Source organism: Eptatretus burgeri, chromosome 11 (genome assembly GCF_056783735.1).
Source record: "Eptatretus burgeri isolate ZD-2024b chromosome 11, Ebu_testis_v1, whole genome shotgun sequence".
NCBI classification, from domain to species: domain Eukaryota; kingdom Metazoa; phylum Chordata; class Myxini; order Myxiniformes; family Myxinidae; genus Eptatretus; species Eptatretus burgeri.
The window spans coordinates 33,631,875-33,656,650 of NC_140971.1; the positions used below are offsets into that span (position 1 = coordinate 33,631,875).

The following is a 24,776-nucleotide window of genomic DNA, read 5'->3' on the forward strand; positions in this document are numbered from 1 at the left end:
GCAGCAATAATGGAATAAAAACAATGTGGGGTTGACATTTTTTTCATCTTGACCTAATTTTTTATGGTAATGACCCAATTATAGAAATTTTAACGTCGTTTACCAAAACTCGACGACAGCTTGTCCGATCAGAATGAAATTGCCATTTCTCAATGGCCTCAGCCCGAGAGCAAGGTGCATTTATTCTTCATTTACATCATATCCCTCCAAGTTAAAGGTCAAGGACTCTGACCCCGAGGGGTAATGTTGTTTCGCATGCAGCCTGTGGCTGCTGGCTGCATCATTTTCAGGCAGTGCAGCTGTGCTCCTGATGCAGTGCCCCTGTTTCCAGTAAGCTGGTTCTCCAGTTGCTGACCTCGGAAGGATGACGCGCTTAGTCAACTCACCTGGTGTTATTTCAATTTCATGACTGGGGATCAAATTCAAGACACTAAAATCTTCAGCCATCCATCTTAACCGTTAAGGCAATACTCGGCTTCCTCGGAGTATTAAACCACCATTTTGGCTTTTCTCCCTTTTTTCTGCCAATGTCCGAGCTGGATCTCAGAACAGGTTGGGACTTTCAGAATGAAATTTTGCGTCAATAACAGGAATGAAAAGTATGCATTGTTGACATTATTTTGATCTTCACCAAATTCTTAGTTCACGTGGACTTTAGTCAGGTGAGCTAATGCGATCGAGCAGTGTCCTGAGGTGGGTGAGTGAGTCCTCAGTCACATTTGCTCTACGGCTAGGATACGGCGGCCGTACCCCCCCCCCTCCCCTTGAATTGACAGAAATGTGTGGCGGCCACAGAGTTTCTGAGGTGGCCCTGGGGCGTATGGCTATCTTTTACAGGCCGTAGGGGTCTCCGTGGAATTACAGCGCGGAGTTATAACTTTTTTCATTTCTAGGTTGGCCGTAGCAATTTGTCAAGCTGTAGCCATGACGTAGATGTGTTCCACGTCAACCGTACGTAGGGCGTACGGTGGGCTTGTGTTATTCATGCGGCTGCCGTAGGCTCTTATCAATGAAAAATGAATTTTGCCAACCCCCAAAAAATTACGGCGGCCACACTATTTCCACGGTCGCCGTAGGGTAGTCCTAAGGCGTCCCTGTGTTCACCGTATGGTGGCCTTGCGGTCTGTGTGACTACCTGCGGGCAACGCAGGGTCGACGCACGGTTCCCCTACGCCCGCCGTGCGTCCTCCATACGGCCTCCGTGGCAGTCTGCGTCAACCGTGCGTCCACCGTGCGCTACCGCTAGAGATCGGAGTATAGGTGTTTGCCACACACATCATCACATTTCATATTATATATTATTACAGCATATTATACAGTTTATACAGCACATATACAATAGTATCATATCATACAGCACATCTGTATATAACCTGGTCCACAATCTATATGACAGATATGAGATATGATATACATATGAAAAAGAACTGGTATATATACCCACTCCTTACTGTCCGTCTGGCTGCATGTTCGCCTTAGCGCCCCCCTGCGGTCGCCTTGCAGGCACCTTGAGGCTACCTTGCGGCTGCCTTGAAAATTCTATGGCTGCCGCAGGGACGCCCTAAGGTCACCGTGCGACATAAAATCAATGACCGTACGGCACCCCCACGTTTTCGGTCTCCACAATTTCTAAATACCCCGTGCGGCTACCCGAAAAATAAAAACATGTGACTGCTACATTGTGTGACCGTGGAAATACTGTGGCCGCCCTATAATTGCTAGTGGCCGTAGATTTTTTAGACCCTACGGCCGCCGAGCCAAATGTGACTGAAGCATGAGTGAGTGAGTGAGTCAGTTCTTAAACACTTCAGTTATTATTGCTTGAACCAAACACATGATTTTGTTGAAACTTGGCCACAAGCTTCATATCTGATGCTTAACGAAGGTTTATTGACCATATCAAAATCTGCGCTTATTAAGGGGTACAAGGGAGGTTTTTGACCCCCCTAAATAGGTATTTGCTCTCTTTTCTGAAACTACACACATAATTTCAATGAAACGTGACCACAACCTTCATCACCCATGATGTACCAAAGTTTATCGACCGCATCAAAATTTGCACTCCTGAAGGGAGTGCATGGGAGAGGGGAGTTTGACCCCCCACAATGGGAATTTGCTCTCTTCTCCGAAACGGCACACACAATTTTGATAACACTTAACCACAACTTTCATCAACCTTGATGTCCCAGAATTTGTTCAGGGTATTAAAAAAAAGGTCTGCGGGGGGTTTGAGTGACTGTCTATCGCTTCTCATCCAGGTGAGTTTGAGGACACACAGTCCTGTTTTTGAGGTCATTCTCCAATTATAGACATTTTTTACCTTATTCACCAAAACTCAACCAAGGCTTGTCCAACCAGAACGGTATTGCCCTCTTTAGACAGCATAGAGCGAGGTGCATTTACACTTAATTCGCATCATACCCCTGTGAGTTAAAGGTCAAGGTCAAATGGCAGTTTGAAAAAACAAATAAATAAAAAAAACCCTTTTTTTTGTCATTGCTCAATTTTTGCCATTGCAGAACCTCAAAAACCGCTTGGTCTTCCAAGCTGTTCTTGCATCATAATAGTGGACCTGCATTGAAGATGTGCACCTGATATTTAATTAGTGTCCTTGACCTGTTTTGGATTGTGACCGAATTTACAAAACACACCTTTTTGATCATAACTTGAATAATTTCTCTTCAATTTTCATGTTTTCAAATTTCTCTTCAAATTTCATGAGTTTTCTGGATGTCTTGCAGATGTGGACACATTTTCTTAATTTACACTCTATACCCAAATGTTGAAGGTCAAGCCACATTCACATGGCCACATTGTTTTTGGATCGCCATCATTGGATTGTAGGAGACGGGTGAGGCTTATCCTTGGTGATTGCTTTGTTATCACAGATATCTAATTTCTTTTGAAAACAGGATAAACACACTACCTTTCATTCTACATTGGATGATGTGACAGCCTAAATATGAGTGTAAAAAAATGGATTTTAACTTTAACACTGAAAGTTTGTGGTTGAGATGGAAGAGCCAAGTTACAGTTTGTGGAGTTAATTGGTTACAAGGCAAAACATGTGATTCCAAACTGTCAATTAAATCCACATGGCTCCAATTCACATTTTGTCACTCCCGCAAACATCACATCAGGAGAGAGCGAAGCGGAGAAAATTTAAATCTTGACAATCTCTTCCCAGAGCTCTAACTAACGACCCTGCATGAAGATCCTTGACATTGTTTTGAGGAAAAAATAAAATAAAACTTCAAAACAATTGCAAAATAAATGGTAATATTATGAGTCCGGAGATTTTCCTGAGGGAAACAATTTTTATGCCTCCGCGGACGATGTCGCCGGTTACATTATGTTTTTGGGTTGGCCGTCCATCCGTATGTACGTACGAATGCCTGTCTATGCTAATTTTCTCCTTTTCCCTGCAAACGATTATCTAATTGACATGAAATATTCACCATCGGTGCGACCACTCATGTGGAATGTTTTTATGATGATTATGATGTCATCCGTCTCGTGGTGTGGCAGCCATGTTGGAAAAAAGGAAAAGCTTCTGTATCACTGAAACCGCTCCATGCAAAAAATTGAAACTTCACACATGTGAAGTACTCCCCATGAGAAACAAGTTCTTTTGTTTTTTTGATGTCTTAGGTGGTTTCATGATGACGTCATAACTGCATTCGTCGAATGCTTTATCCAATCGGTCTGAAAATTTTTGAGGATCATCATGGGCTAAATTGTGTTGGAGAAAAAAAAATTCATTATGTCATTGGTCACATGGTTCAGTAGCCATATTGTTTTGATCATACAAACCTTCAAGAATCTTCAAGAAACAGCTGAACAGGTACGAAACTTTAGATGTCTGATCAACATTCCATGAGGAACAAAATATTAACGGCTTGACAGATCGAGGGGAAACTTCACACAAATGTTCCCCAAGCCTTGCAGATACCAGAGTGTTTCACAAGGTCTGGCAGCCATATTGGTTTTAATGAAAATCTTCATAAAAGTATTTCTCTTGAACCGCTTCATAAATTGACATGAAATATCAGTTATGATCCAGTAGTCATGGGAATATATGTTTTATATTTCAACTTGATTGATGCATGATCGAGCAGCCAGAATTATTTAATATTTTGAATCTGGGTTCAGGGATTTCAATCAAACTTGGTACAACTATGTATAATGATGTAATAATGTGGGCAGAGGCATATTTGGTGACGTCGCAACGTCAACGAGTGTCCTATTTTTTTTCCTGTTTCAAAATTCTTGAATAATTTTCTTGTGTTGCCAGTCCATGGTAAAGAATGCATTTGAAACGTACTGAATGGAAATGAAGATTATGCTTCTTGTTACATATTAACATCATTTCCTTCAATGAACATCAACATATAAACATGGTTATGAATCCATTGATTTGTTCAAAAGTAAATGTTTTTGCACCAAACATGCTCTCGGTGGGGCAATCACATTGAAATTTCACTGAAGTTGAAGATCAAGTAAATCAGAAAAACAATGATGAGAATTATATTAAGGAACTAGAAGGACACTCGGTAGAGTGCATACCTCCGCCACGCAATGTCTGATCCATTCCTCATTCTCCAACCAAATTTACCAAAACATTTTTCTTCCCCCGATTTCAGTACTCCCACATGCGTGATAAAGTCCCCTGCAATGCACAGCCTCACTTCCAGCTCAACCATTCCCATCATCCTCCCCAGTGCATCCCTGAATTCCTGCTTCACTGTGTTTGAAAACGTTTGACAATGAATTACTTTGTTTTGAATGCCAATCGATCTATGATAGGTCACTTACAGTTATCATACATGCAGCTGAGACTTACATTTGACGTGTAAATTCTCACCTCTATGTGAGTTATAGAAAGGAGTATGATTAATATGATTATGTTGCAAAGAAAGAATGTATTCTGCAACTTCAAGAGCATTGGTTCTGCTGAAGCATTCTCTTGACGATGGTTACGATTCTGGATCAGTCGCTACTCTGAGGAAGGATACTCAACTGAGGTTGCAGTAATTTGTAATTTTGCCAGGGTACTGGCAGTAACTCACAATCTGTTCATGGAGGCATCGTGGGATCTTCAACATCCACCAAGTAATACTCACAAAGGGGACACCCAGTTTAACGTCAGAGGGAGATCACACAGATTAACGAGAGGAGGAGATTGGGACCACACTCTGTGCAGAGCGTTGGTGCTGCTTAAGCAGTCTCCTTGGCTATTGGGCACAATCCTGGACGGGTCGCCACTCTGACACAGCATACCAGCATGCTGGCACTCATTTCGCCGACCTCAGAAGGATGACAGGCCGAGTTAACCCCACCCGGTATTAATTCAACAGCTGAGCGAGATTTGAACTCAGGACCCAAGGATCCAAAGCCCACCACCCTAACCATTAAGCCAACACCAGGCATACAGATGAACGGATCGCCCTGCAAGTGAAACACCTCAAAGGTATCCTTCTAACACAATAAAGAGAGGCTGTATAAAATATTCATTGATTGCACATTAAGCCTTCTGCTCCATTGGTTGTATTCCTTCACTTTTGGAAGGATTATTTATCCTTCAAATTTCAACTTAGATGTACTGTGTCGTTGGTTGAAGGTGTGTGTTAGATTTTACTGGTTTGGATGACACATTTTCTCTTCATTGAGAAGGATTTTAGGCAGTGCTGCCTTTTTGTAGGTTATATTTTTCTTCCCCTCCTTATTTGCCTTGAAGGCATGAGGAGGAAACACAAAATATGGACTGGCATCACCAGGCAAGTTATACCAGGCCAGGTGGGGCAAGCAGTGAACCATTTCCTGGAAGTTGTCATTCACAGTTTTTATCCCCCGCCGCGTGGTGGAAGGGGGATATTGTTGTCACTTGGGTCGTCCGGCTGGCTGGCTGGCTGGCTGGGCGTCAACATTTATAGCTGTGAGTGCGATAACTCATAAACTGTTCACCATATCGATTTGAAATTTGGGTCACACATATACCACCTGAAAAGGAAGAACCCTATTGATTTTGGGCGTGGCCGGATCAAAGATGGCTTGAAAAATCCTTAAGTGCTGCTTAAGCAAGCAAGATCCGAATGTGGTGGCCATCTTGAAAAAAAGTTTTTTGTAATAAATGGAAAACCGCTTATCTGATTTCAATTATTTTTCAATGGCGGTTGGTTTTGGGCGTGGCCGGATCCAAGATGACCGACTGGGGTGGCCATCTTGAAAACAAGATGGCCGACAGGCGGCCATCTTGAAAAAAAGGTTTTATGTAATAAATGGAAAACCGCTTATCTGATTTCAATTATTTTTCAATGCCGGGGGATTCCCCATCTCTGATGGTATATTTTTCTTTTCTTCTTAGATTGTAGTGTTAAGAGACTAGCTTGTTTCTCGAACCACAGAATTCAAATTATTGATGCTTCTGCCTTCCGCTGGATTTGATTCTTCAATTGAATAGTAATTCCACACCTTCACCACTTTGCCACAACAATATCCAAGTGTTTCCACGTTGTGATTCCTCATGCAAACAGAAAGTACAGTATATCACAATGATTGCTTATCCCCTTTGTTTTAAATGATCCACTGCTCTGGTTTTCCACTGCGGCTGAAATTGAAAATATATTGAGGTGATATACAAACTCATTTGCCCCCAATTTTGTGCCATTTCAACAGACGTAAACTCTGGAAACGTGGACCGACGCCGCAGCAGCAGCAGCAGCAGCAGGAGCAGCAGCAGCAGCAGGAGTAGCATCCCTGAAGAGTCTTGCAAAGGATTAAATTTGCTGGTTAAACTTCAAAAGTTGACCAGAAAGAAGGTGAGTATTTTTATTTTGGATCGCTTTGTTGTTTTCCACGTAGAACATAATGAAAGCACGTTCAGTATTTCAGACTACAGCCTCAGAATGAGCATTTCTTGTTCAGAGAGCATTGTTAAATGCCTTATCAGTCATGGGAAGGGGGTGGGGGAGGGGTGGGGTTGATCAGGGTAACCATCATGCATATGGCTTCAAGATGGCTGTTCATCACAACCTCAGGTGATGACCTGAGGTTGTGGTGAACAGCCATCTTGAAGCTTTCAAAGAAGAACCTCCTCTCTTTAATGGAAAGAGTATTTTAGGTGAGCATAAGTATTGGAACAAATGACGGCCTTTTATTGCTCAGGTGTTTCTTGTTACATTGATTGTTCACACATAAAAGAGTTGTGTGTGTCCCATCGTGGTTTTAGCCTTTGCTTTTGCCTTGGGAGTCTGCCTTTGGAGTCAGTCGGCATGAACCAGTATGATGATCAGAGCACTGTCCATGAAAGAAAGGCAAGCAATTTGGAAGGTGAAAGAACAGAAGAATTTAATTGGAACCAAAGCACAAAAATTGGGCCAAGCAAATACAATTTGGATTATCTTGAAAAAGAAACTACTGGTGTACTTGGCAATAGACAATGGCCAGGTCAACCAAGGAAAACAACTGCAGTTGATGACAGAAAAATCAGAGCTGTGAAGAAAAACACTTAAACAACTGTCAGTGATATTCTTGTGGGCCGGGGTTCGGCGGCGATAAACGACCACCAGGGGGAGCAGTCGAGCCGTCTCCCACCGAACACCCGGAATTTAGGTGGTGACTCTCGGACAACTCCGAAAGGTCACGGGCCACTTAGAGGACCATGGTCGCTAATATTTTGACGGCGTGAGGTCGGGTCCACTTGTCTAATTCCAATTTACCTCAGTCCCCATACCATGTCGACCGGGAAACCATACCCTTGGCCGACTTTGTCCGAACCGAGTCGCTATCACCGACTCGGATCCGGCGTAACCGAGTGGAAGTTACCAAAGCCGCGCCGGACCCAATGACAACTTCCCGGCCCAAACGGCCTTACTATTTCTCAATACGCACCTTGCGAGGCCAATGAAAGAAAACACGAACAACGAACTGGAACATTTAATACGGGGGTTTATTGATAACAATAATCGGGGAGGGGAGCACACAAAGAGCAGAGTTATCCGAATAAAGAAATGTAATGTACAAAGAACACAGGGCACTTAGACAGTTTCTACTTACAGGACGGCGCCACACACACACACGCATACACCAAAAAGAACTGGACCCCATCGGGTCTTCATTCGGTAGAGCCTGGCCGGGGTACCTTCCCGCCTCGTGTGGTCTGGTCGAGCTTGTCCGGTGGCGGGACTTGAACCCGCTGCCAGCAATGCAGCACCAAGCGCCAGGGACCAGGGACGACGCCACAGACTCCAACCAGCATGGGAACGGACCAGACGAGACGCCAGCAGGCAAGACAAACCTTCCTCTCGACGACGGCTCGCCACCTCGTCTTATCCTTCCCCTCCCTCGTGGGTCAAGCGAAACGCTCTGAGGTACTCGCCTCCGGATTGGACGAGGGGTTGTCTGGCGACTTGTGGCCGCCGTTGATTGGACGAGCTCACAGTGGGCGGAGGGAACCTCACCCCTGTACATAACACGCTGCACGTGGGCGATGTATGGCGATGGTGCGGAAACGAAGGATGAAGATTTAAAGATATAAAAAAAACCTGACTATAAAAGTAACTCGAAGCACACACACGAAATTTCCATTAGACAGAAGGACGGGACCCTGACTATAAACACATACTTATCAAAATAACTGAACTGCGGGGGCTGCTGTCTGTCTGTGTGCAAATGGCTTCCAAATTCGTAACAATATCACCAACAACCTCCAGAGTGCATGGGGTGAAAGTATCACAAACTACTGTTCGCAGAAGGCATTGACAGCAGAATTACAAAGACTACACGGCAAGATACAAACCTCTCATCAGCACCAAATATATAATGGCCAGATTACAATTTGCCAAGAAGTACAGGGGTGAGCCAGTAGAGTTCCAGAACAAAGTTTTTTATGTTGAGATGAGACCAAGATATACATTTGCCAAAGCAATGAAAATGTGAAAGTGTTGATAAAGGAAGGAACTGCACATGATCCAAAGCATACTACCTCAGCTGTGAAGCATGGGAGAGGTAATGTCATGGCTTGGAATTGTATGGCTGCCTCTGGAACTTGCTCACTCATCTTTCGTGATGATTAAACTAATGACGGCAGCAGAAGAATGACTTTGGAAGTGTGCACAAACATTTTGTCTGCCGATGTACAAAGAAAATGCCTCCAAACTAATTGAGTGGTGCTTTACCATACAGCATGGCAATGACCCAAAACACACTGCCAAAGCAGCCAAGGAGTTCATCAGGGGGAGAAAAAGTGGAAGGTTTCAGATTGGCCAAGTTGATCTGATTTATATCCAATGGAGCATGCATTTCATTTGCTGAAGAGGAGACTAAATTCAAAAACCCCTCAAAACAAACAACTGAAAATTGCTGCAGTAAAGGTTTGAAAAAGCATCTCAAAGGAAGACACCAAGAGTGTGGTGATGTCAATGGGTCACAGGTTTGATGCAGCGATTGCATGCAAAGGATATGCAATGAAATCCTAAGTTTTATTCTGTTTTAATTTACTTTAAGTTGATCCATTACAATACTTACGCTTTCCTAAAATGGGGGGACTGAATGTAAAACGTGCTAATGTTCTACAATGGTAAAACATATCTGCAAAAAATACGAATAAAAAAGAGCTGACCTTCTGTACTCTTGCCTCGTATTCATTTGTTTTTTTTCCAAATCCACATTTCTTGAGTAGATAGCAATAATTACAAATTTGACTTCACTGTTCCAATACTTATGAAGAGCACTGTGTATCTTTGTATTATGACCCTGAAGTGCATTGTTATTATCCCTGATGATTATTTGTCACCCTGTTTAACCTGTGTCGACACGCATTTAATCCTATGCTTGTGTTCCACCAGGAAAAGGTGTTTTTTCGTGCACAAATGAAATGTGAAAAAGACAGTAAAATGCCAGAAAAGGATTCTTCCATCAGTTCAGGAATCACCACCTTGAATAACAGCAGTAGTCATGAAAACAGAGAGGTATTCCTTTTTTATTTATTTTCTCTGCATCTGAAAAGAAAGATGTTTTGCATTGATCTTCTGTGAGATTCTTGAAATATAAATTGATGAACCTATTAGAGTAATGATGCCCACTGTTTGAATTTTGATGCAGTTGGGGTCGAAAAATTTAATTGGACAGTTAGATGGAAATTGAATTGAATGTGCAGAACAGTTTATTATTGGCTTCTGTTTTTCTTTATTTGTAACAACATAATTTAGAAGTAGTTCACTTTTAGTTTTCATTCTAATTATGGTGGTGCAGATGTAGTGCACTTGCATTTGAGCCATCTAGTCTTGGTTTAATTTCTAACTCTACTTCAAACTGTCATATGGGGGCTTCGCAGGCAGGGCATGACATCACAAACTGTGTTGTCCCTTGGATGACTGCCAAGCAGGGGACCCATCTGTTCGCATTAGTTGGTAGATATTAAATATCCCAAGGTGCTTTTTTGAACAACTACAAGAAATGACGTTATCAGCACCCGAGCCTTATTCTAAGTTATAGCTAGCCTTCGTCAAACTTCATGCCAAGCCAGGCCGTTCAGGAATTAATTGGGCCAAAAATGTGTACCTTATGTGCCGGCGATCTCAACTTGATGGGAAAATGGTGTAAGGACAAGGGTATTTATTTTTTTGTTGCCATGAACAATTACTAAATGCAGTGTTGTTTGAGAAATTATTTGTGGCCATCGATATACAGTACTGTCGGACCCCGCGTATTCGCGGTTTAGAAAATGCGACCTGAATAGGGTAAGAATACTGATTCTGGCTCACTTTTCCCCATGTAAATGAATGGGGGATTTTCAGCGATTCCCTTTTTCAATGGCGATTTTCCCTAAAAATAAACCCCCTTTTTATCCCAAGGCATATTTATTTGTCTCCCCTTTTAACCTGGAGGTTGAACCTCATTGAATTGAACACCTGGGGGTTGAACAGCTCACTCATTGAACCTATAAAGATTTGTTCATTCTCAAATTCCTTCAATAGTTTAATTTTCTTTGCACAATAATCCCCATCTAAAATATTGACAAACAAAACATTTGAATCTTTATATTTTTTAAGATACCCCTTTTGTGCCATTACGAAATGATAAACTTCTCTTAATGCTCTTGTTTGACCACCTCCTGAGCCACATATCATTTTGAGATTATAGTAAATTGTTTTTTCATTGTTCAATTGATAACCATCAAAGTTTTCAGTCCATTCAAGGATATTCATTTTTTTCTTTACATCCTCTAACTTACTAGTTTTTAAATTAATTCGCTTATTTGTTTTATTTACCTTTGTTTTAGTTATTTTTTCAATAAGACTTATTTGATATTTTTCACATTCATTATGTTTTCCATTTATATACCAAGACTGAGATTTTCTCCACTCTTTAGTTTGATTAATACTTGGTTTAACCATTTATATATTGTGAAAAAGCGGCGGTAGCCCTTAAAAAACCCTAACCCATCTTCCCATCGTTAAAACACAATCTATTCTATTTACTCTATCATACAATATCCATATGGAACACAATCTATTCCATTATCTAAAATAAATCTCTTATCATCAAAGGCTCCTAATGCCTTTTTATTTACTTCTTCACTATATATGTTATGTTTATAACTTCTTATTGTATTCATTTTCCTATATTCTTCTTTCTTATTCATCAAACAATTATAATAATTTCTAAAAGTTATTGATTTCTTTATTACATATTTCTTTATTCCCTTTAACCTCTTATCAATCTGTTCACCATACTTATAAGCATATGCCTTTGCTCTCAATCCAATAAACTCACTCATTACTTTTCCACCCAACTCATCCTTAAACTTACCAATAACCTTTTCATTCTTTTTGGAAAATAACTCACTCTTCTTGCTGAAATTACTTGTATCATATACTCCAATATTTTTCTTCATATCTTCATAAACATCATTAGTTTTTATATCTAGGATAAAACTATCAGTGTCCATATACAACAATGAAACATTTTCACCATACTCTTTCTTTAAGTCATTATACAAATAATCATACATCAATATCTTTGATAAATCAAGAACTGCTGTTCCAATATAAATTGGTTTATCCATTACAATACTTTCCTTTTTCATATGAATTGCAGAAAAGTTCTCTGAAAAAACCTCTTCTCTCTCAAAACTTGGTTTATTTATCAATCTCGAAGCTTCTTTCCAAGATGTTGCGAATCTAATGTTTTGCCTGTTTCTAACATTTTCCATAGTCTTTCCAAATACAGCATTATTCATTAATTTATAAAAGTCCCCTTCAAATTTTACTTTTGTATTTGCTCTCATATCTGTATTGAATTGAATATACTTTTTCACCCAAGGACTTTGTTTAAATTTTAAAACTCTATGAATTTTAGCTACTCTCAATCCTTCTCTCAAAAACTGTTTTAAGCTTCTCTGATGTAAAACATATCCCTCTTTATCATAGAATGTTGTTAATAACTTTTCTGTTGATTTGCCTTTAATATTAAAACTTTTATGATAATCACTGAACCATTCTTTCTTTGGGGTTTCTTTCTCACATGCAAAAGGAAGGTCTTTATGCTTATTATGAAGAACACTCGGGTACCTCAAATCAACTTCAAAATAATAACCTTCTTCTTCGTCATTCAATTCCTCTTAAGAAGAAATAACAATATTCATCAATATTTTCTTCCACCCACTCTAATTTACCATAAGGCAGAGATTGAGACATTGCCCATCCATACAAATTATTAGCATCAAAATACATCAAATAATTACTATCTTTTTCACTATCATAATTTGGGAGATATTTATTATTTGCTTTAGCATATCTTTTTGAACATACTTGTGATATTCCACCTCTCTTAGACTTCTCAATCATCAAAAGCATATCTACATCACTGATTAAATCTATATCTTGTTTTGTCATTTTCAACATTGCACTCCAAGCTAAACCAGGAGCTGTGAAATAGTGGGCAGGGTCTAATCCATAACAATTTTTATTATGACAGAGTGTTCTAAAAGCCTCAAACACATCAGCTAACAATAAAACATCTGTTTTTAGATATAAATCATGATATTCTCCAAGGTTCTTTCTCTTAAATATTTTCCATATTTCTTGTGCGTGTTTATATTCCTTATCACTTATCTCTTTTTCATAAAGGTTATTATAGAAACTTTCTTTTGAAGGAAGTTGTGTTTCTTTAAATCTCATAAATGAATCCATATAATCATAAGGATAAATTCCCTTACTTGTAAGAATTTTCTCTTTACTTTGAATTTCATTCCTTGTTTGAATTTCCTCTCTCGTAAGAATTCCTTCTTTAATCAGAATTTCATCTTTAATCTGAATTTCCTCTTTAGTTTGAATTTTCTTTATAATTAGAATTTCATCTTCAGTTAGAATTTCTTCATTAATTAGAGTTTCCTCTTTACTTTGAATTCTCTCTTTAATCTGAATTTCCTCTTTAGTGAGAATTTCCTCTTTTGGAAAGAATGAATTAAGATTTGGAAAAGAGTCCGTGGAGCTTAGATTTGATGCGAGGTAGGCTAGTGGTGTTCCCATAAACTTGTAAGAATCTAGAAACCTAATACGAGTTAAAGGTTTTGTGAATATCATTTTTGAAAATGAAATATACTTTTGACTTGTGTTTGTTATGGCAGAAATATTCCCTGGTGTTTTTGAAAGTTCATTTATAAATAGATGTGTATCATAGTTGGCGCTGTTGTGAAGGAAGACTGGAATAAAAGAAGGTAATTTATAATTAAGATTACAACAGGAATGAGCGGGACCTCTATATTTACCAGTAAGATGACAATGGTCTCTAACTTTAGACTCCTTAATTTCCCCCTCACAAATATGACAGATATTGTTCATTCTAAATTCTAATTTTTCTTCTTTGGTTAATTTCATCGGTTCATTTGTTTCTTTCATTAATTTAGTGAGTCTTATACAATCCTTTTCTAATCGTTTTACAAACTCTTGTGAAGCATTTTTTCCACGATAATGTTCAAGTTTGTTATACTTTTCTCCAACAGATGATTTGATATAATAACAGAAACCCCAAGGAATATGTTTTTGATATTTATTTGTATATGGTTCTTTTGGATTAGGAGAAGCAGTATTTATCTTTTTAAGGATACATTCAAAATCAGCGTATATCACAAATGGGTGCATGATAGATTTATTATAATCTTCAAAAGAAATCTTTTCACCAGGTTTAGGCATTGTAATTACAGCTGATTTATGATTACTACAATATTTTGAATGTTGTTCTAATCGTTCTTTTGTATGAAATGAATTAAGACATCGCTTACAAGGATATATTTTGTTTGCTGTTCTGAATACCTGAGAAGAGATTAATCTTGATAAATTATTGATGTATGTGTAATGTGAATTCTTTCCAACACTAAAATATAAAAGGTCAATGTGTGTTTCTTCATTTTTATAGTTGTTTGAAATTTTTAATATTTGAACTTTGTTTGTATCCGTTAATCCATATACATTAATAGAAAGATTATTCTTTTTCTCAAATTTGGGAATATCTGTTAGTGGCATTGGGAATTTAAAATCTTTAATGTCCAAGGCATTCTCATATTTCATATATTGTTTTACTCTTTCTGAATTACATTTTGGTGGATGAAAGTGAGCAAGAACAGACCAGAGAAAACATTTATTATCATTGTTCTTAATATTAACAACTGCCTTCTTTAGTTTTATTTCTTTTGGTAATTCAATATAAGAAGAAGCTTTAAGAGGGTTTGATTTTAGAATGTGTATATCTAAAAAGATGATTTTTTTAATATTGAATCCACTTCCTACCACTGTATTATCAACATCCTCCTCTTGTCTTGATAGTTCTTCATAAACCCCACTATTCAAAAAATCTTGAAATGATGTTATAAAATGAAGACCTGTTCTCATATAAGGAGTATGTTCTTCATCTTGTCTTTTCATATTCATTTTCACTCCCATATAAAACTTTAAAGTTTTCATTTCTTTTAATGTCTTTTTAATAAATTTTTCAACATCGGGTTTCACTATTTCAATTGATTCAGCTATTGATGATGGACCGGGTTCTCCAAATTGAAAAATCCTTATTTTTATATGCCCTTTAAATGCCCCATCAGTGTTTTCAATATAATAGTCTCCCTTTACTTTAAACTCATTTTTCTTGTGTTTTTGTGATTGAAGATGTTTATTATAACTACTCTTCAAAACATCCTTTGAACAGATATCACAATGTTTTCTTTCCAACTCAAGAGGAGATATTTGATGAAATAGATTAAATGTGTGTTTGTTGGTTCGGAGGTGTTTTCTATAATGTTTATATTCGTGATTACAAACATCGCAGTACGTTGTATTCACCATATTTATAGAATAAAACTTTGCTTAAACTAAAATTTTCTTGATGAAAATTTCGTTTAATTTATAGGTGAATCTGTGCTTAAAAACATTTTATCCTCCAACTTTTTCACTTCATAAATACAATGTTTCAAGACACAAAAGACAAGTTTCAATCAATCTCTTCATCTGTTAAAGATACTGAGAAATATGTCACGGATGTAAAATTGAACAAAGATAAATATAACAACTATTGGATAAAAACTATTATGGTAAATAATATGAGTTCTTCAATTTCCTTCAGTGGAAGGGCTTTTAGTATACCTGGTAGAACATCAATTAAAGTATCTCTAACAAAAGTTTCTCCTCTCCTTCTAGTAATATATTCAAAACTAGAAAAAGCAATGAAACAAGAAAAAGTATCAAAGAACAAAAACCTTATGGATGAAGCTTTAGAAAGAAAAGATAAGACCATCTGTAATATACAAGGAGAAATTTGTATTTTTTTCAACAACCCTAAAGATGTAAATCCTGATGAAATAAAGGATGTTAATATATCAGGTGAAATGACATTTCGTTCAATAGTAGTTAACGATAATTTTAAAATTACCTTTAATATAAAAAATGTTGTCGTTGAATCTGATAATGAAAAAAAGTATATCGATATCGATGGTAATATACAACTGAAAGTATAGATGAATTTCAGTTTAAGTAAAGTTTTACTTTATAAATATGCTAGACTTTCCTGATTCTCCATATGACAAATTTGAGAATTGTCCTGCGTGTGAAAGACGGGGATTAAACACAGAGTCAAAAGCCTATAAACAATGTATATTCTGTGATTATCTTCTAATTAATGATAATAAAAAATATAAAAAGGAAAATAATTCTTTTAGATTTACACCAAAAATGAATTACTTTACAAGATTGATTAGAGAAATGAATGTAAAGTATGAGGGTGATAACACACCTTTCCTTACAAGGGAAGAAACTGAACGTATAAGAGAAATGTTCAAAGGATTGTTGTTGTATATTATTCATGGATGTAATTTTCAGGGAAATATCAACACAAGATATTGTATAAATAAAATAATGGATTATCTTGAAATTAAACCTGAACTTAGGATAAAATATAGAGTTTCTAAAAAAGCCAATAATAAATTAAATAACCTGTTTTTCAAATATATAAATGAATGATTTTTTACCTATTTGGGAAAATAAGATAAAATTTAACAACCATAAAAATCTCCCAAATTCATTAAGATGTCTCATAGTTGGTTCAAGTGGATGTGGATAAACCTGCTTACTTTTAAAAATGCTCCTCACTCCCAACTTTTTAGATTATGATAATTTAATAATTTTCACAAAGTCGAGTTTTCAACCAGAGTATCAACTACTCTCACAAGGTTTTAATGCTGGTCTTCAAAAAGAAGATATAATCGGTTTATTTAAACGTCAAAAAAACCTAAATGATTATAACATTGAAGATATAATTCAACTATTTTGTGATACACAGAGATGTAAAAAGAAATCAAATCCTATAACTTGTATTCTTAGTGATAATACGGATGATATACCGTCTCCCCAAGATTTGGATAAATCAAAAAAGAACCTCGTTATCTTTGATGATTGTGTTAATGAGAGAAACCAAACGGTAATGGACAGCTACTACACAAGAGGGAGACATTCTTCTTGTAATTGTATTTATCTTAGTCAATCGTACTTTCAACTTCCTCGTCGTTCCATCAGAAACAATGCTAATACTTTTATTTTATTCAAGTTAAATTCAATAGATATCAATAATTTTTGGAGAGATAATTGTTCTACATTATGTAGTAAAAAGAAATTTGAGGATTACATGAAGCACACGACTGAAAAATATAAATATATTGTTGTGAAACAAGATGAGATATTAAGGGATATATTTTTTGTTTTATAAACAATTACATATATAAATGACAACTATTATTATAAATCTTGTGGGTAAATCTGCTTCTGGAAAAAACTTTCATAAATCAAGGTTCTTGTGTAGTACAAATGAGAATATTGTAAATTTACTTAAAAAACACCCCGTGATACGCATTATATCAACAACAACTCGAGCAATAAGACCTGGAGAAATAAAAGGTGAAGATTATCACTATATTTCAGTGGAGGAACATATGCGATTGAGGAATGAAGGACAAATATTTGAGGAGGTTTCTCTTGGTACAACAAAATATTCACATTGTAAGAGTGGGTTAAGGAAACTAAAATCTGGTGGTGTTGGGATATTAGAAACTAATCCAGAAGGAACGAGACAAATTATTAAATATCTGAGCGGGGTGAAGATTTTATCATTCGGTTTTGATGTTGATGAAGAAACTCAACGCAAACGTATGAAAAGCAGAGATGCAAGGATTAGTGAAGAAGAAATTACAACTCGCATTAATGTTAATAAAGAATTTGATGAAATATTTAAAGAAAAGGATTTATTTGAACACATCTACTTGAATGATGAAGAAAAGGAAAATTTCCCTGTTAATCTTTACAATTCATTAAATGATATTTTACAATAAATAAATGGATACAAAAGAAAGAGCAAGAAGATTTAAGGAACATCAAGAGTTGGTTTCAAAAGTTGTAAAACAACAGGAAGACATAAAGAAGAAACGCAGACAGAAACTAACGGGCGAAGAAGCATTTGAAAGAAAACAAGAGAAATTTTTTAAACCACTTTTAAAAACTTCCCAAGAAAAAATGAAAGATGTTTCCACAGTTCCCACAGTAGAATATACTCCCAGAAAGCTTCAAATGTTAAAAGATTTCAGTCAAATGACGGAGGAAGAATTGGAGCATTTAGGAGAATTAGAATATGATGATGAAGGTTTATTTCAACAACTGGAAGAGATTAATCAACCCCCTGATTATATTGTGAATGCTGTTCAAAACAATGAATATTCAGCGGATTCAAAAACCAAAGCAGGACTCATTCCAACAGAACAACCAGCAATATTTCATCTTGTTCAAGAAAAGGTATTGATATTTAATGATGAATTAAGGTTCTTAAGTTCTGCTCAACCCCCTGTTAAACTAACTCCGAGATTAATGTTTCTTCTCACAAAAGATGGAAGACAAGGTTCAACTGTGAGGGATGAATCAAAGTATATTGATAAACCATTGGATATGGAAAATAATGATGATAGAGTATATATTGATTTGCTGAACACTCTAAATTATAAGGTTATTCTTTCTGGTAAAAGTAGGAAGAATGAGAAGGAGAAACACATTATTCAGGCTTTAAGTATCCTTGGTTCAGGTATTAGTTTTCTTCCAAATGACCCATCGCAATTAGTTAATAGACTGTTATTGTTGTTCGGCAGTAAGAAGGCTGGAAATAACAATTGTTTTAATGAAGCATCAGCCATTTTAGACCAGTTGATGAACATGAAAATAATTAATAAATCTCAATATAAAGACATTTTATCTCATATTAAATAAGATGAGAAGCACAATCCTGAGTTTTAATTTTACAACAAGCGACCACACATCTTCATTCCCATACCCACTACAACTTGACACAACAAAAGAATATGAGGCATCTTTATTGTCCATGGAAACTTATAATACCTTATTTAATATAACCGAGAAAAATGACAAGTTTAGTTATAATCCGGGAAGTGGATACAAAACGATAACAGTCTCACCGGAGCATACGAGATTTCTCAAATATCTTCCGAAATTGCTCGTCTTATGAAAGAACAGGGTGATGAACCAAAAAATATTGTTATAAACATTCAAAAACATACTTCAAAATCAACGATTAAAGTTAAAAATAACTACAAGGTTGATTTCACAATTGATAATTCATTTAGAGAGTTATTGGGTTTCTCCTCAAAAAAGATTGAAACTAATGGGACGTTTTACAGTGATAATGTCATTCAAATATCCTCAGGAATAAATTCGGTGTTAATTCACTGTGATTTGATTGATGGTGCTTATAATGATGGAAAAAAACAAATACAATATTTTCATTCAGCGCATACTCAACCCCAATTGGTTATAAATTCAATATGGAACCTAAAAATTTGGTTTATCTACCTGTGTCAGGAAAAACCATACACAGAGTAAATTTTAGGATAACCGACCAAGATAATCGTGTGATTTCTTTTAATGGAGAAGTTATATCCATCAGAATTCACCTACGTGAAGTTTTCCAATAAATAAATACGATGGTTATTGTGAGGAAACACGAGTTGGGAAAATATAAAATAATTACAGGGGATGGGATGTTCCTTTCCCCGTACTACAAGGGTGAAGGTATGTATCTTGGTAGAGGATACTATAAACCTAAGAGACAAAGGGGTGTCGGACATCAATTTAGAGGAGATGGGATAATTGATACTCTCATGGGTATTGGTTCAACTATTCTTAAACATAAAGACCTAATTGGTTCAACTGCTTCTGCTGTGGGAAATGTAGCAGGTGCTGTAAAGAGTATAAAAGATGCTCAGAAGGAATCTCATAAATTACAAGCAATAAAAGAAATTAAGAAAGGTAAAACTCAGTTGTCCCCCAAGAACGACAGAAAATAATTCAAATACTTGGATCAGGGTTTCAAAAGTTTTAACATCTTTTTTCCTAAATAAATACAAGTATGGAAGCAATTGATAGTATCTATGATTTGGATGATACTATTATTATCTCAAACTCCACTAAAAAAGATTACTTCAAGGTAAATGCAATAACTGGAACAGACTGGAATACAAATGGCACAAAAAGTTTTGAAATAAATAATCAACAAACCTATTTGAATCTCTCCGAAAGTTTCTTGTTGTGTAAATTTAAATTCACTAAGGCTGGGAATAACACAAACGCTACACTTGTAAATGATTTCTTCTGGAAAATGTTTGATAGTGTGCGATTGTATATTGGAACACAAGAAGTTGAAGCGGTTGATTATGTCTCTGCTGTATCTGAAATGATGAAATTTACACTCTATACATTCAGTGATAGAATGGGAAAGGGGTCTGTCGAAGGTTTTATTCCTGATATGTCAACGGGAACAAACACAGACCCTGGATATATTCAAAGGAAAGGAATGTATAATGATGATACAAAAGCAGAAAATAGTTTTACTGTGGCAGTTCCTCTTAAAGGTATATTTGGATTTTGTGATTATGATAAAGTTCTGTATGGTCTTAAAATTAGATTTCAACTACAAAGGAATGATAATGAAAATAGATTGCTTTTTGGTGTTGGTAGTGCTTTTGGTGAACAGAATAAATTTGTAATTGAGGAGATGAGTTGGTATATCAGTGAATATACTCCTAATCTTAAAACAGAAGAGATGTTGAATCGAAGACTTAACTCAAAGAAACCACTCAGTGTATCATACCTCAAAAGAAGATGTCAACACGTTAAACTCAATCAAACTACTTACACGTGGAATTTGGGTGTTCTGGAAGGAAAGCCACGATATCTGTGGATGATTTTTAAAAAGCCAGATGGTGATACTGCGACTGATAAGAATAATGCATTGAGTGATAATGCTAAGGTGAAACAACTTCGCGTTTCTCTAGATGGAACATTTTATCCACGAGATAGATTGGAAATTAATTGGGAAAAAAATGATTTTGCTGAAGCATACAAGTCTTACCAAAAGGTGTGTGAAAGTAATGGAAATAAAGAACCTATTTTGGATATGACAGCATTTAAAAGTTTGTATACAATCTATGCGTTTGACCTGAGCGCTCAAAAGGAAACTATAAAGTCTAATCGAGTGGATACTTCCCTATACATTGAAAGAGGAGAGAGTGAAGAAGTTGATACATATTGTTTGCTTTTGGAAGAAACAGAATTGCAGATTAATACAAATAATGGTGTGATGATTAGTCTCACATAATTTTTTGTTAAATAAATGAGTGGCAAAGTACCAACTGGGGTATATGTTAATCAAATCAATCTTCATAAACTATCATCTTGTGTTCAAAATCAAAAGCCTTGTACGATTAACGTTAATACAATTCAGAGAAAAGGAGCAGTAAGAATTGATGTTTTGCTCACAAGAGAACAGGTTAAAATCTTGAATGACACTGGCTCACTTAAAATTAAAATGACAAAACCAATGTTGAAAAAATATTCAATAAGAGAGACGAGTGGAGGATTTCTCCCATTTCTAATTCCTTTATTTGCTGGTTTAAGTGCGGTTGGAGCATTGACGGGTGGTATTTCAACAGCGGTGAAAACTGCCAACGAAAGGAAGGCTCAACTCCAGGCTCAAAAAGAATTGGAAAGACATAACAAAGAGTTGGAGAAACAAATTAGTGGAAGTGGTGTAATTGTAGATTTTGCTGAAAAACTTGAAGGTCTGCCTGATAAAGCGAGATTGTTAGTTGGAGATATGCTTTCTTCTATAGCACAAGCAGGTGTAAAATTAACGAAAAGAGGTAATGGATTATATCTTTCTAATAAATAAATGAGCATTGATGAGTGGTTGAAAGAATTTGGAAAGAATACAACATCAAATTTACAACTTGCCAAATATTGTAAGAAATTAAAAATTCATAATGTGGTTATTTGTATGAGAGATGAATTAACAAATGTGCCGAAACATACAAAGAATATTATTATGAACTTAGAAGATAATGATGGGAACGGTTCTCATTGGGTTTGTATTTTTAATAGTCAAGACAAATATTATTTTGATAGTTTTGGTCTTCCACCACCTGTTGAAGTCATAAAATTCTTACAGAATGGTGTTTATCAAACATTTCAAGTCCAAGAATTAAATTCCAAGTGTTGTGGTCAATTATGTCTATATGTGTTATTTCAACTCAACAAAAATAAAAAATTTTATGATATTATTTTTAATCTAATATAAATGACTTATGTTGGTAAAGATGGTTCTATCTTTGGTGTATCTCAAGAACTGGATATTGATTTATCAAATTATTACACAAAGGCACAGGCTGAACGACATAAATATAATATAAACAAAAATATTAACATGAAAAATGCTTATAAATTAAAAAATTATCCAAGCCCGACTGACGCGAATGACTTGGTGAGATTAAGCGATTTATCACAATATATATACTTAAATAAAACGGCCGTGTATTCCAAAGATACAGAAGTGTTGATATTATCTCCAGGTCATACAGAATTCACAGTTCGAATTAAAATAAATTTTTATAAAGAAGGGCGTATCGTTTGTATGAGAATAGAACAATGGGGGTATGATATGAATGATTTAGGGTATAATTGGTCATTTAAAATTAACCTCGAAGACCTGGAACAATTAAATCAGTCTCGTAAGGAAGAATATTATGCACTTCGTATCGAGAATGAGTTTTGTGGAGCCACGATTAGTAAACAACAAATAAAAGAATTTAATAAGGGTAAATATAATAATGGTTTTGCCCTTGTTTATCTCATGAAAACAGAAAAAACAGGATTATATATAATAAGTAAGGAAATACAAAATGATTTAACTATGGGAAGATGGGGAGGTGTTTCGTGTCATAATATTATTCTGACATATATTTCTAATACATAAATGACAGCAAGAAGGCTTCAAGAAAATTATCATTTCTGTGTCCAAGCATACCTTCAAGAAAAGGGTATTCGTTATTTTAATAAATATGTTCTACAACATAAGAATGAGGTATTTTCAATAAAAGATTGGCATTATGCTGATGTTGATAAACCGACAACTTTAGATTTAATTAGAATGTTAAATAATGAAAAAATTATAAGGTTAAGAAAAGGTAAGGCTCTTTTAGAAATTCAAAAGAAATTTTATTGGTTTCCTGTTGTAAAAAAAATTATTTTGGATACAGGAATAACAAGAAATCCTGATGAATATATGTATAATATTCTATGGGGTGTAAACGATTCAAGGATAGTAAGGGATGAGGAAGGAGTTGAAGAAGAGAGGGAAGAGGAGGAAAAGGAGAAGGAGGAGAGGAAGAAGAAAGAGAAGGAGGAAAAGGAGAAGAGAGAGAAGGAGGAAAGAGAGAATAGAGAGAGGGAGGAAAGAGAGAAGAGAGAGAAGGAGAAGAAAGAGAAGGAGGAGAGGCAGAAGAAAGAGAAGGAGGAAAAGGAGAAGAGAGAGAAGGAGGAGAGGGAGAAGAAAGAGAAGGAGGAGAGAGAGGGGGAGAGGGAGAAGGAGAGTGAGGAAAGAGCGAGACAAAATAAATATCAAAATATGGAAACCAGTGAGATTAAAAAAAGATTGGTGGTATTACAGAAAATAACTCAACCCACCGAGGAGGAAAACAAAGAATTGACAAGTCTATTTGCAATACTTTCGACAAGACTATTAGCATCGACAAGATATGGATTTTAATTCAAGTTTTTCATTTTTTTTTCTTAAATAAATGGAGGAGAGAGTGAAGGCATTTCTAAGGATTCTTTATGTTTTAAAAATTAAGATTCAAATGTGCATGTTGGAAACTAAAAAGGTTTTTGCACTCTGCAGGAATTTTTCTCATAAATAAATGAGTTATTGTCTCAAATGTAAAAAGAAAACTAATACTAAAAATATTTCATATATTAAAAGTAAAAATAACAGGGTTATACAAAAAGGTATATGTTCGGTGTGTGGTTCAAAAAAAAAATCAATTTATCTCCAAACACAAACTCGGAGGAGATATACAAAAGTTTTTATCAGGAAGTAAATTTACAACTACTGGAATACCAGGGAATTACATCTTCCAGGGTATTCTTTCTGTGGTCCAGGCACAAACTTGGATAAAAGATTAGATGAGGCAGACAATCCTAAATCCTGGAGTAAACCAATCAATAGAGTTGATGAAGTGTGCATGAGACACGATATTGATTATGGGAATACCACAACGTTGGAAGAAAAGCATGAAGCCGATAGAGAAATGTTGTATAATTTGTCTCTGATACAAAATCCAACCTTGAGAGAAAAAGTTGATAGGTTCATCGTGAAGAAGATGATTAGTGCTAAATTGAAACTTGGACTTGGAAATTCAAAAAACTTATAGGCTCTAATGATGCCATTAAGACTGAAGAGCAATTAGCTGATGAATTACATAAACCAATATTCACAAAGTTTCAGAGAAGGAAAGTTTATTCCAAGGAAGTTGATTATATCTGGTCTGCTGATTTGATTGAACTCAATAATGATAAGGGGTACAAGTATGCTTTAACCGTTATTGATTTGAGGAGTAGATATGCGTGGGTTGTCCCTTTAAAAAACAAAACAGGTAATACTCTTATGTTAGCTTTTCAACAGATATTTAATAAAAGTAAGAGAAAACCTAAAAAATTGTGGACTGATGAGGGTAGAGAGTTTTATAACAAGACATTTATGAATTTTCTAAAAAATAACAGTATTACATTATACAGTACCTTTAATGAAGGGAAGGCAGTTGTTGTTGAACGTTTTAATCATACCTTAAAAGAGAGACTATATAAAAAATTCACACAACTCGGTTCACAACAATGGTCATCTTT

General features: G+C 36.0%; 1 protein-coding gene across 3 annotated transcripts in view; it reads left to right on the top strand.

Moving 5' to 3' along the window:
• LOC147016812 (uncharacterized) overlaps window positions 1-24,776 on the top strand; it is a 73,228-nt gene that overhangs the window by 27,410 nt on the left and 21,042 nt on the right. For all 3 annotated transcript variants that reach the window (XM_085845849.1, XM_085845850.1, XM_085845851.1), the window contains exons 7-8: window positions 6,676-6,818; window positions 9,846-9,968. In XM_085845849.1, coding sequence (XP_085701975.1) covers window positions 6,676-6,818; window positions 9,846-9,968 — 266 coding nt within the window. The remainder of the gene's footprint in view (window positions 1-6,675; window positions 6,819-9,845; window positions 9,969-24,776) is intronic.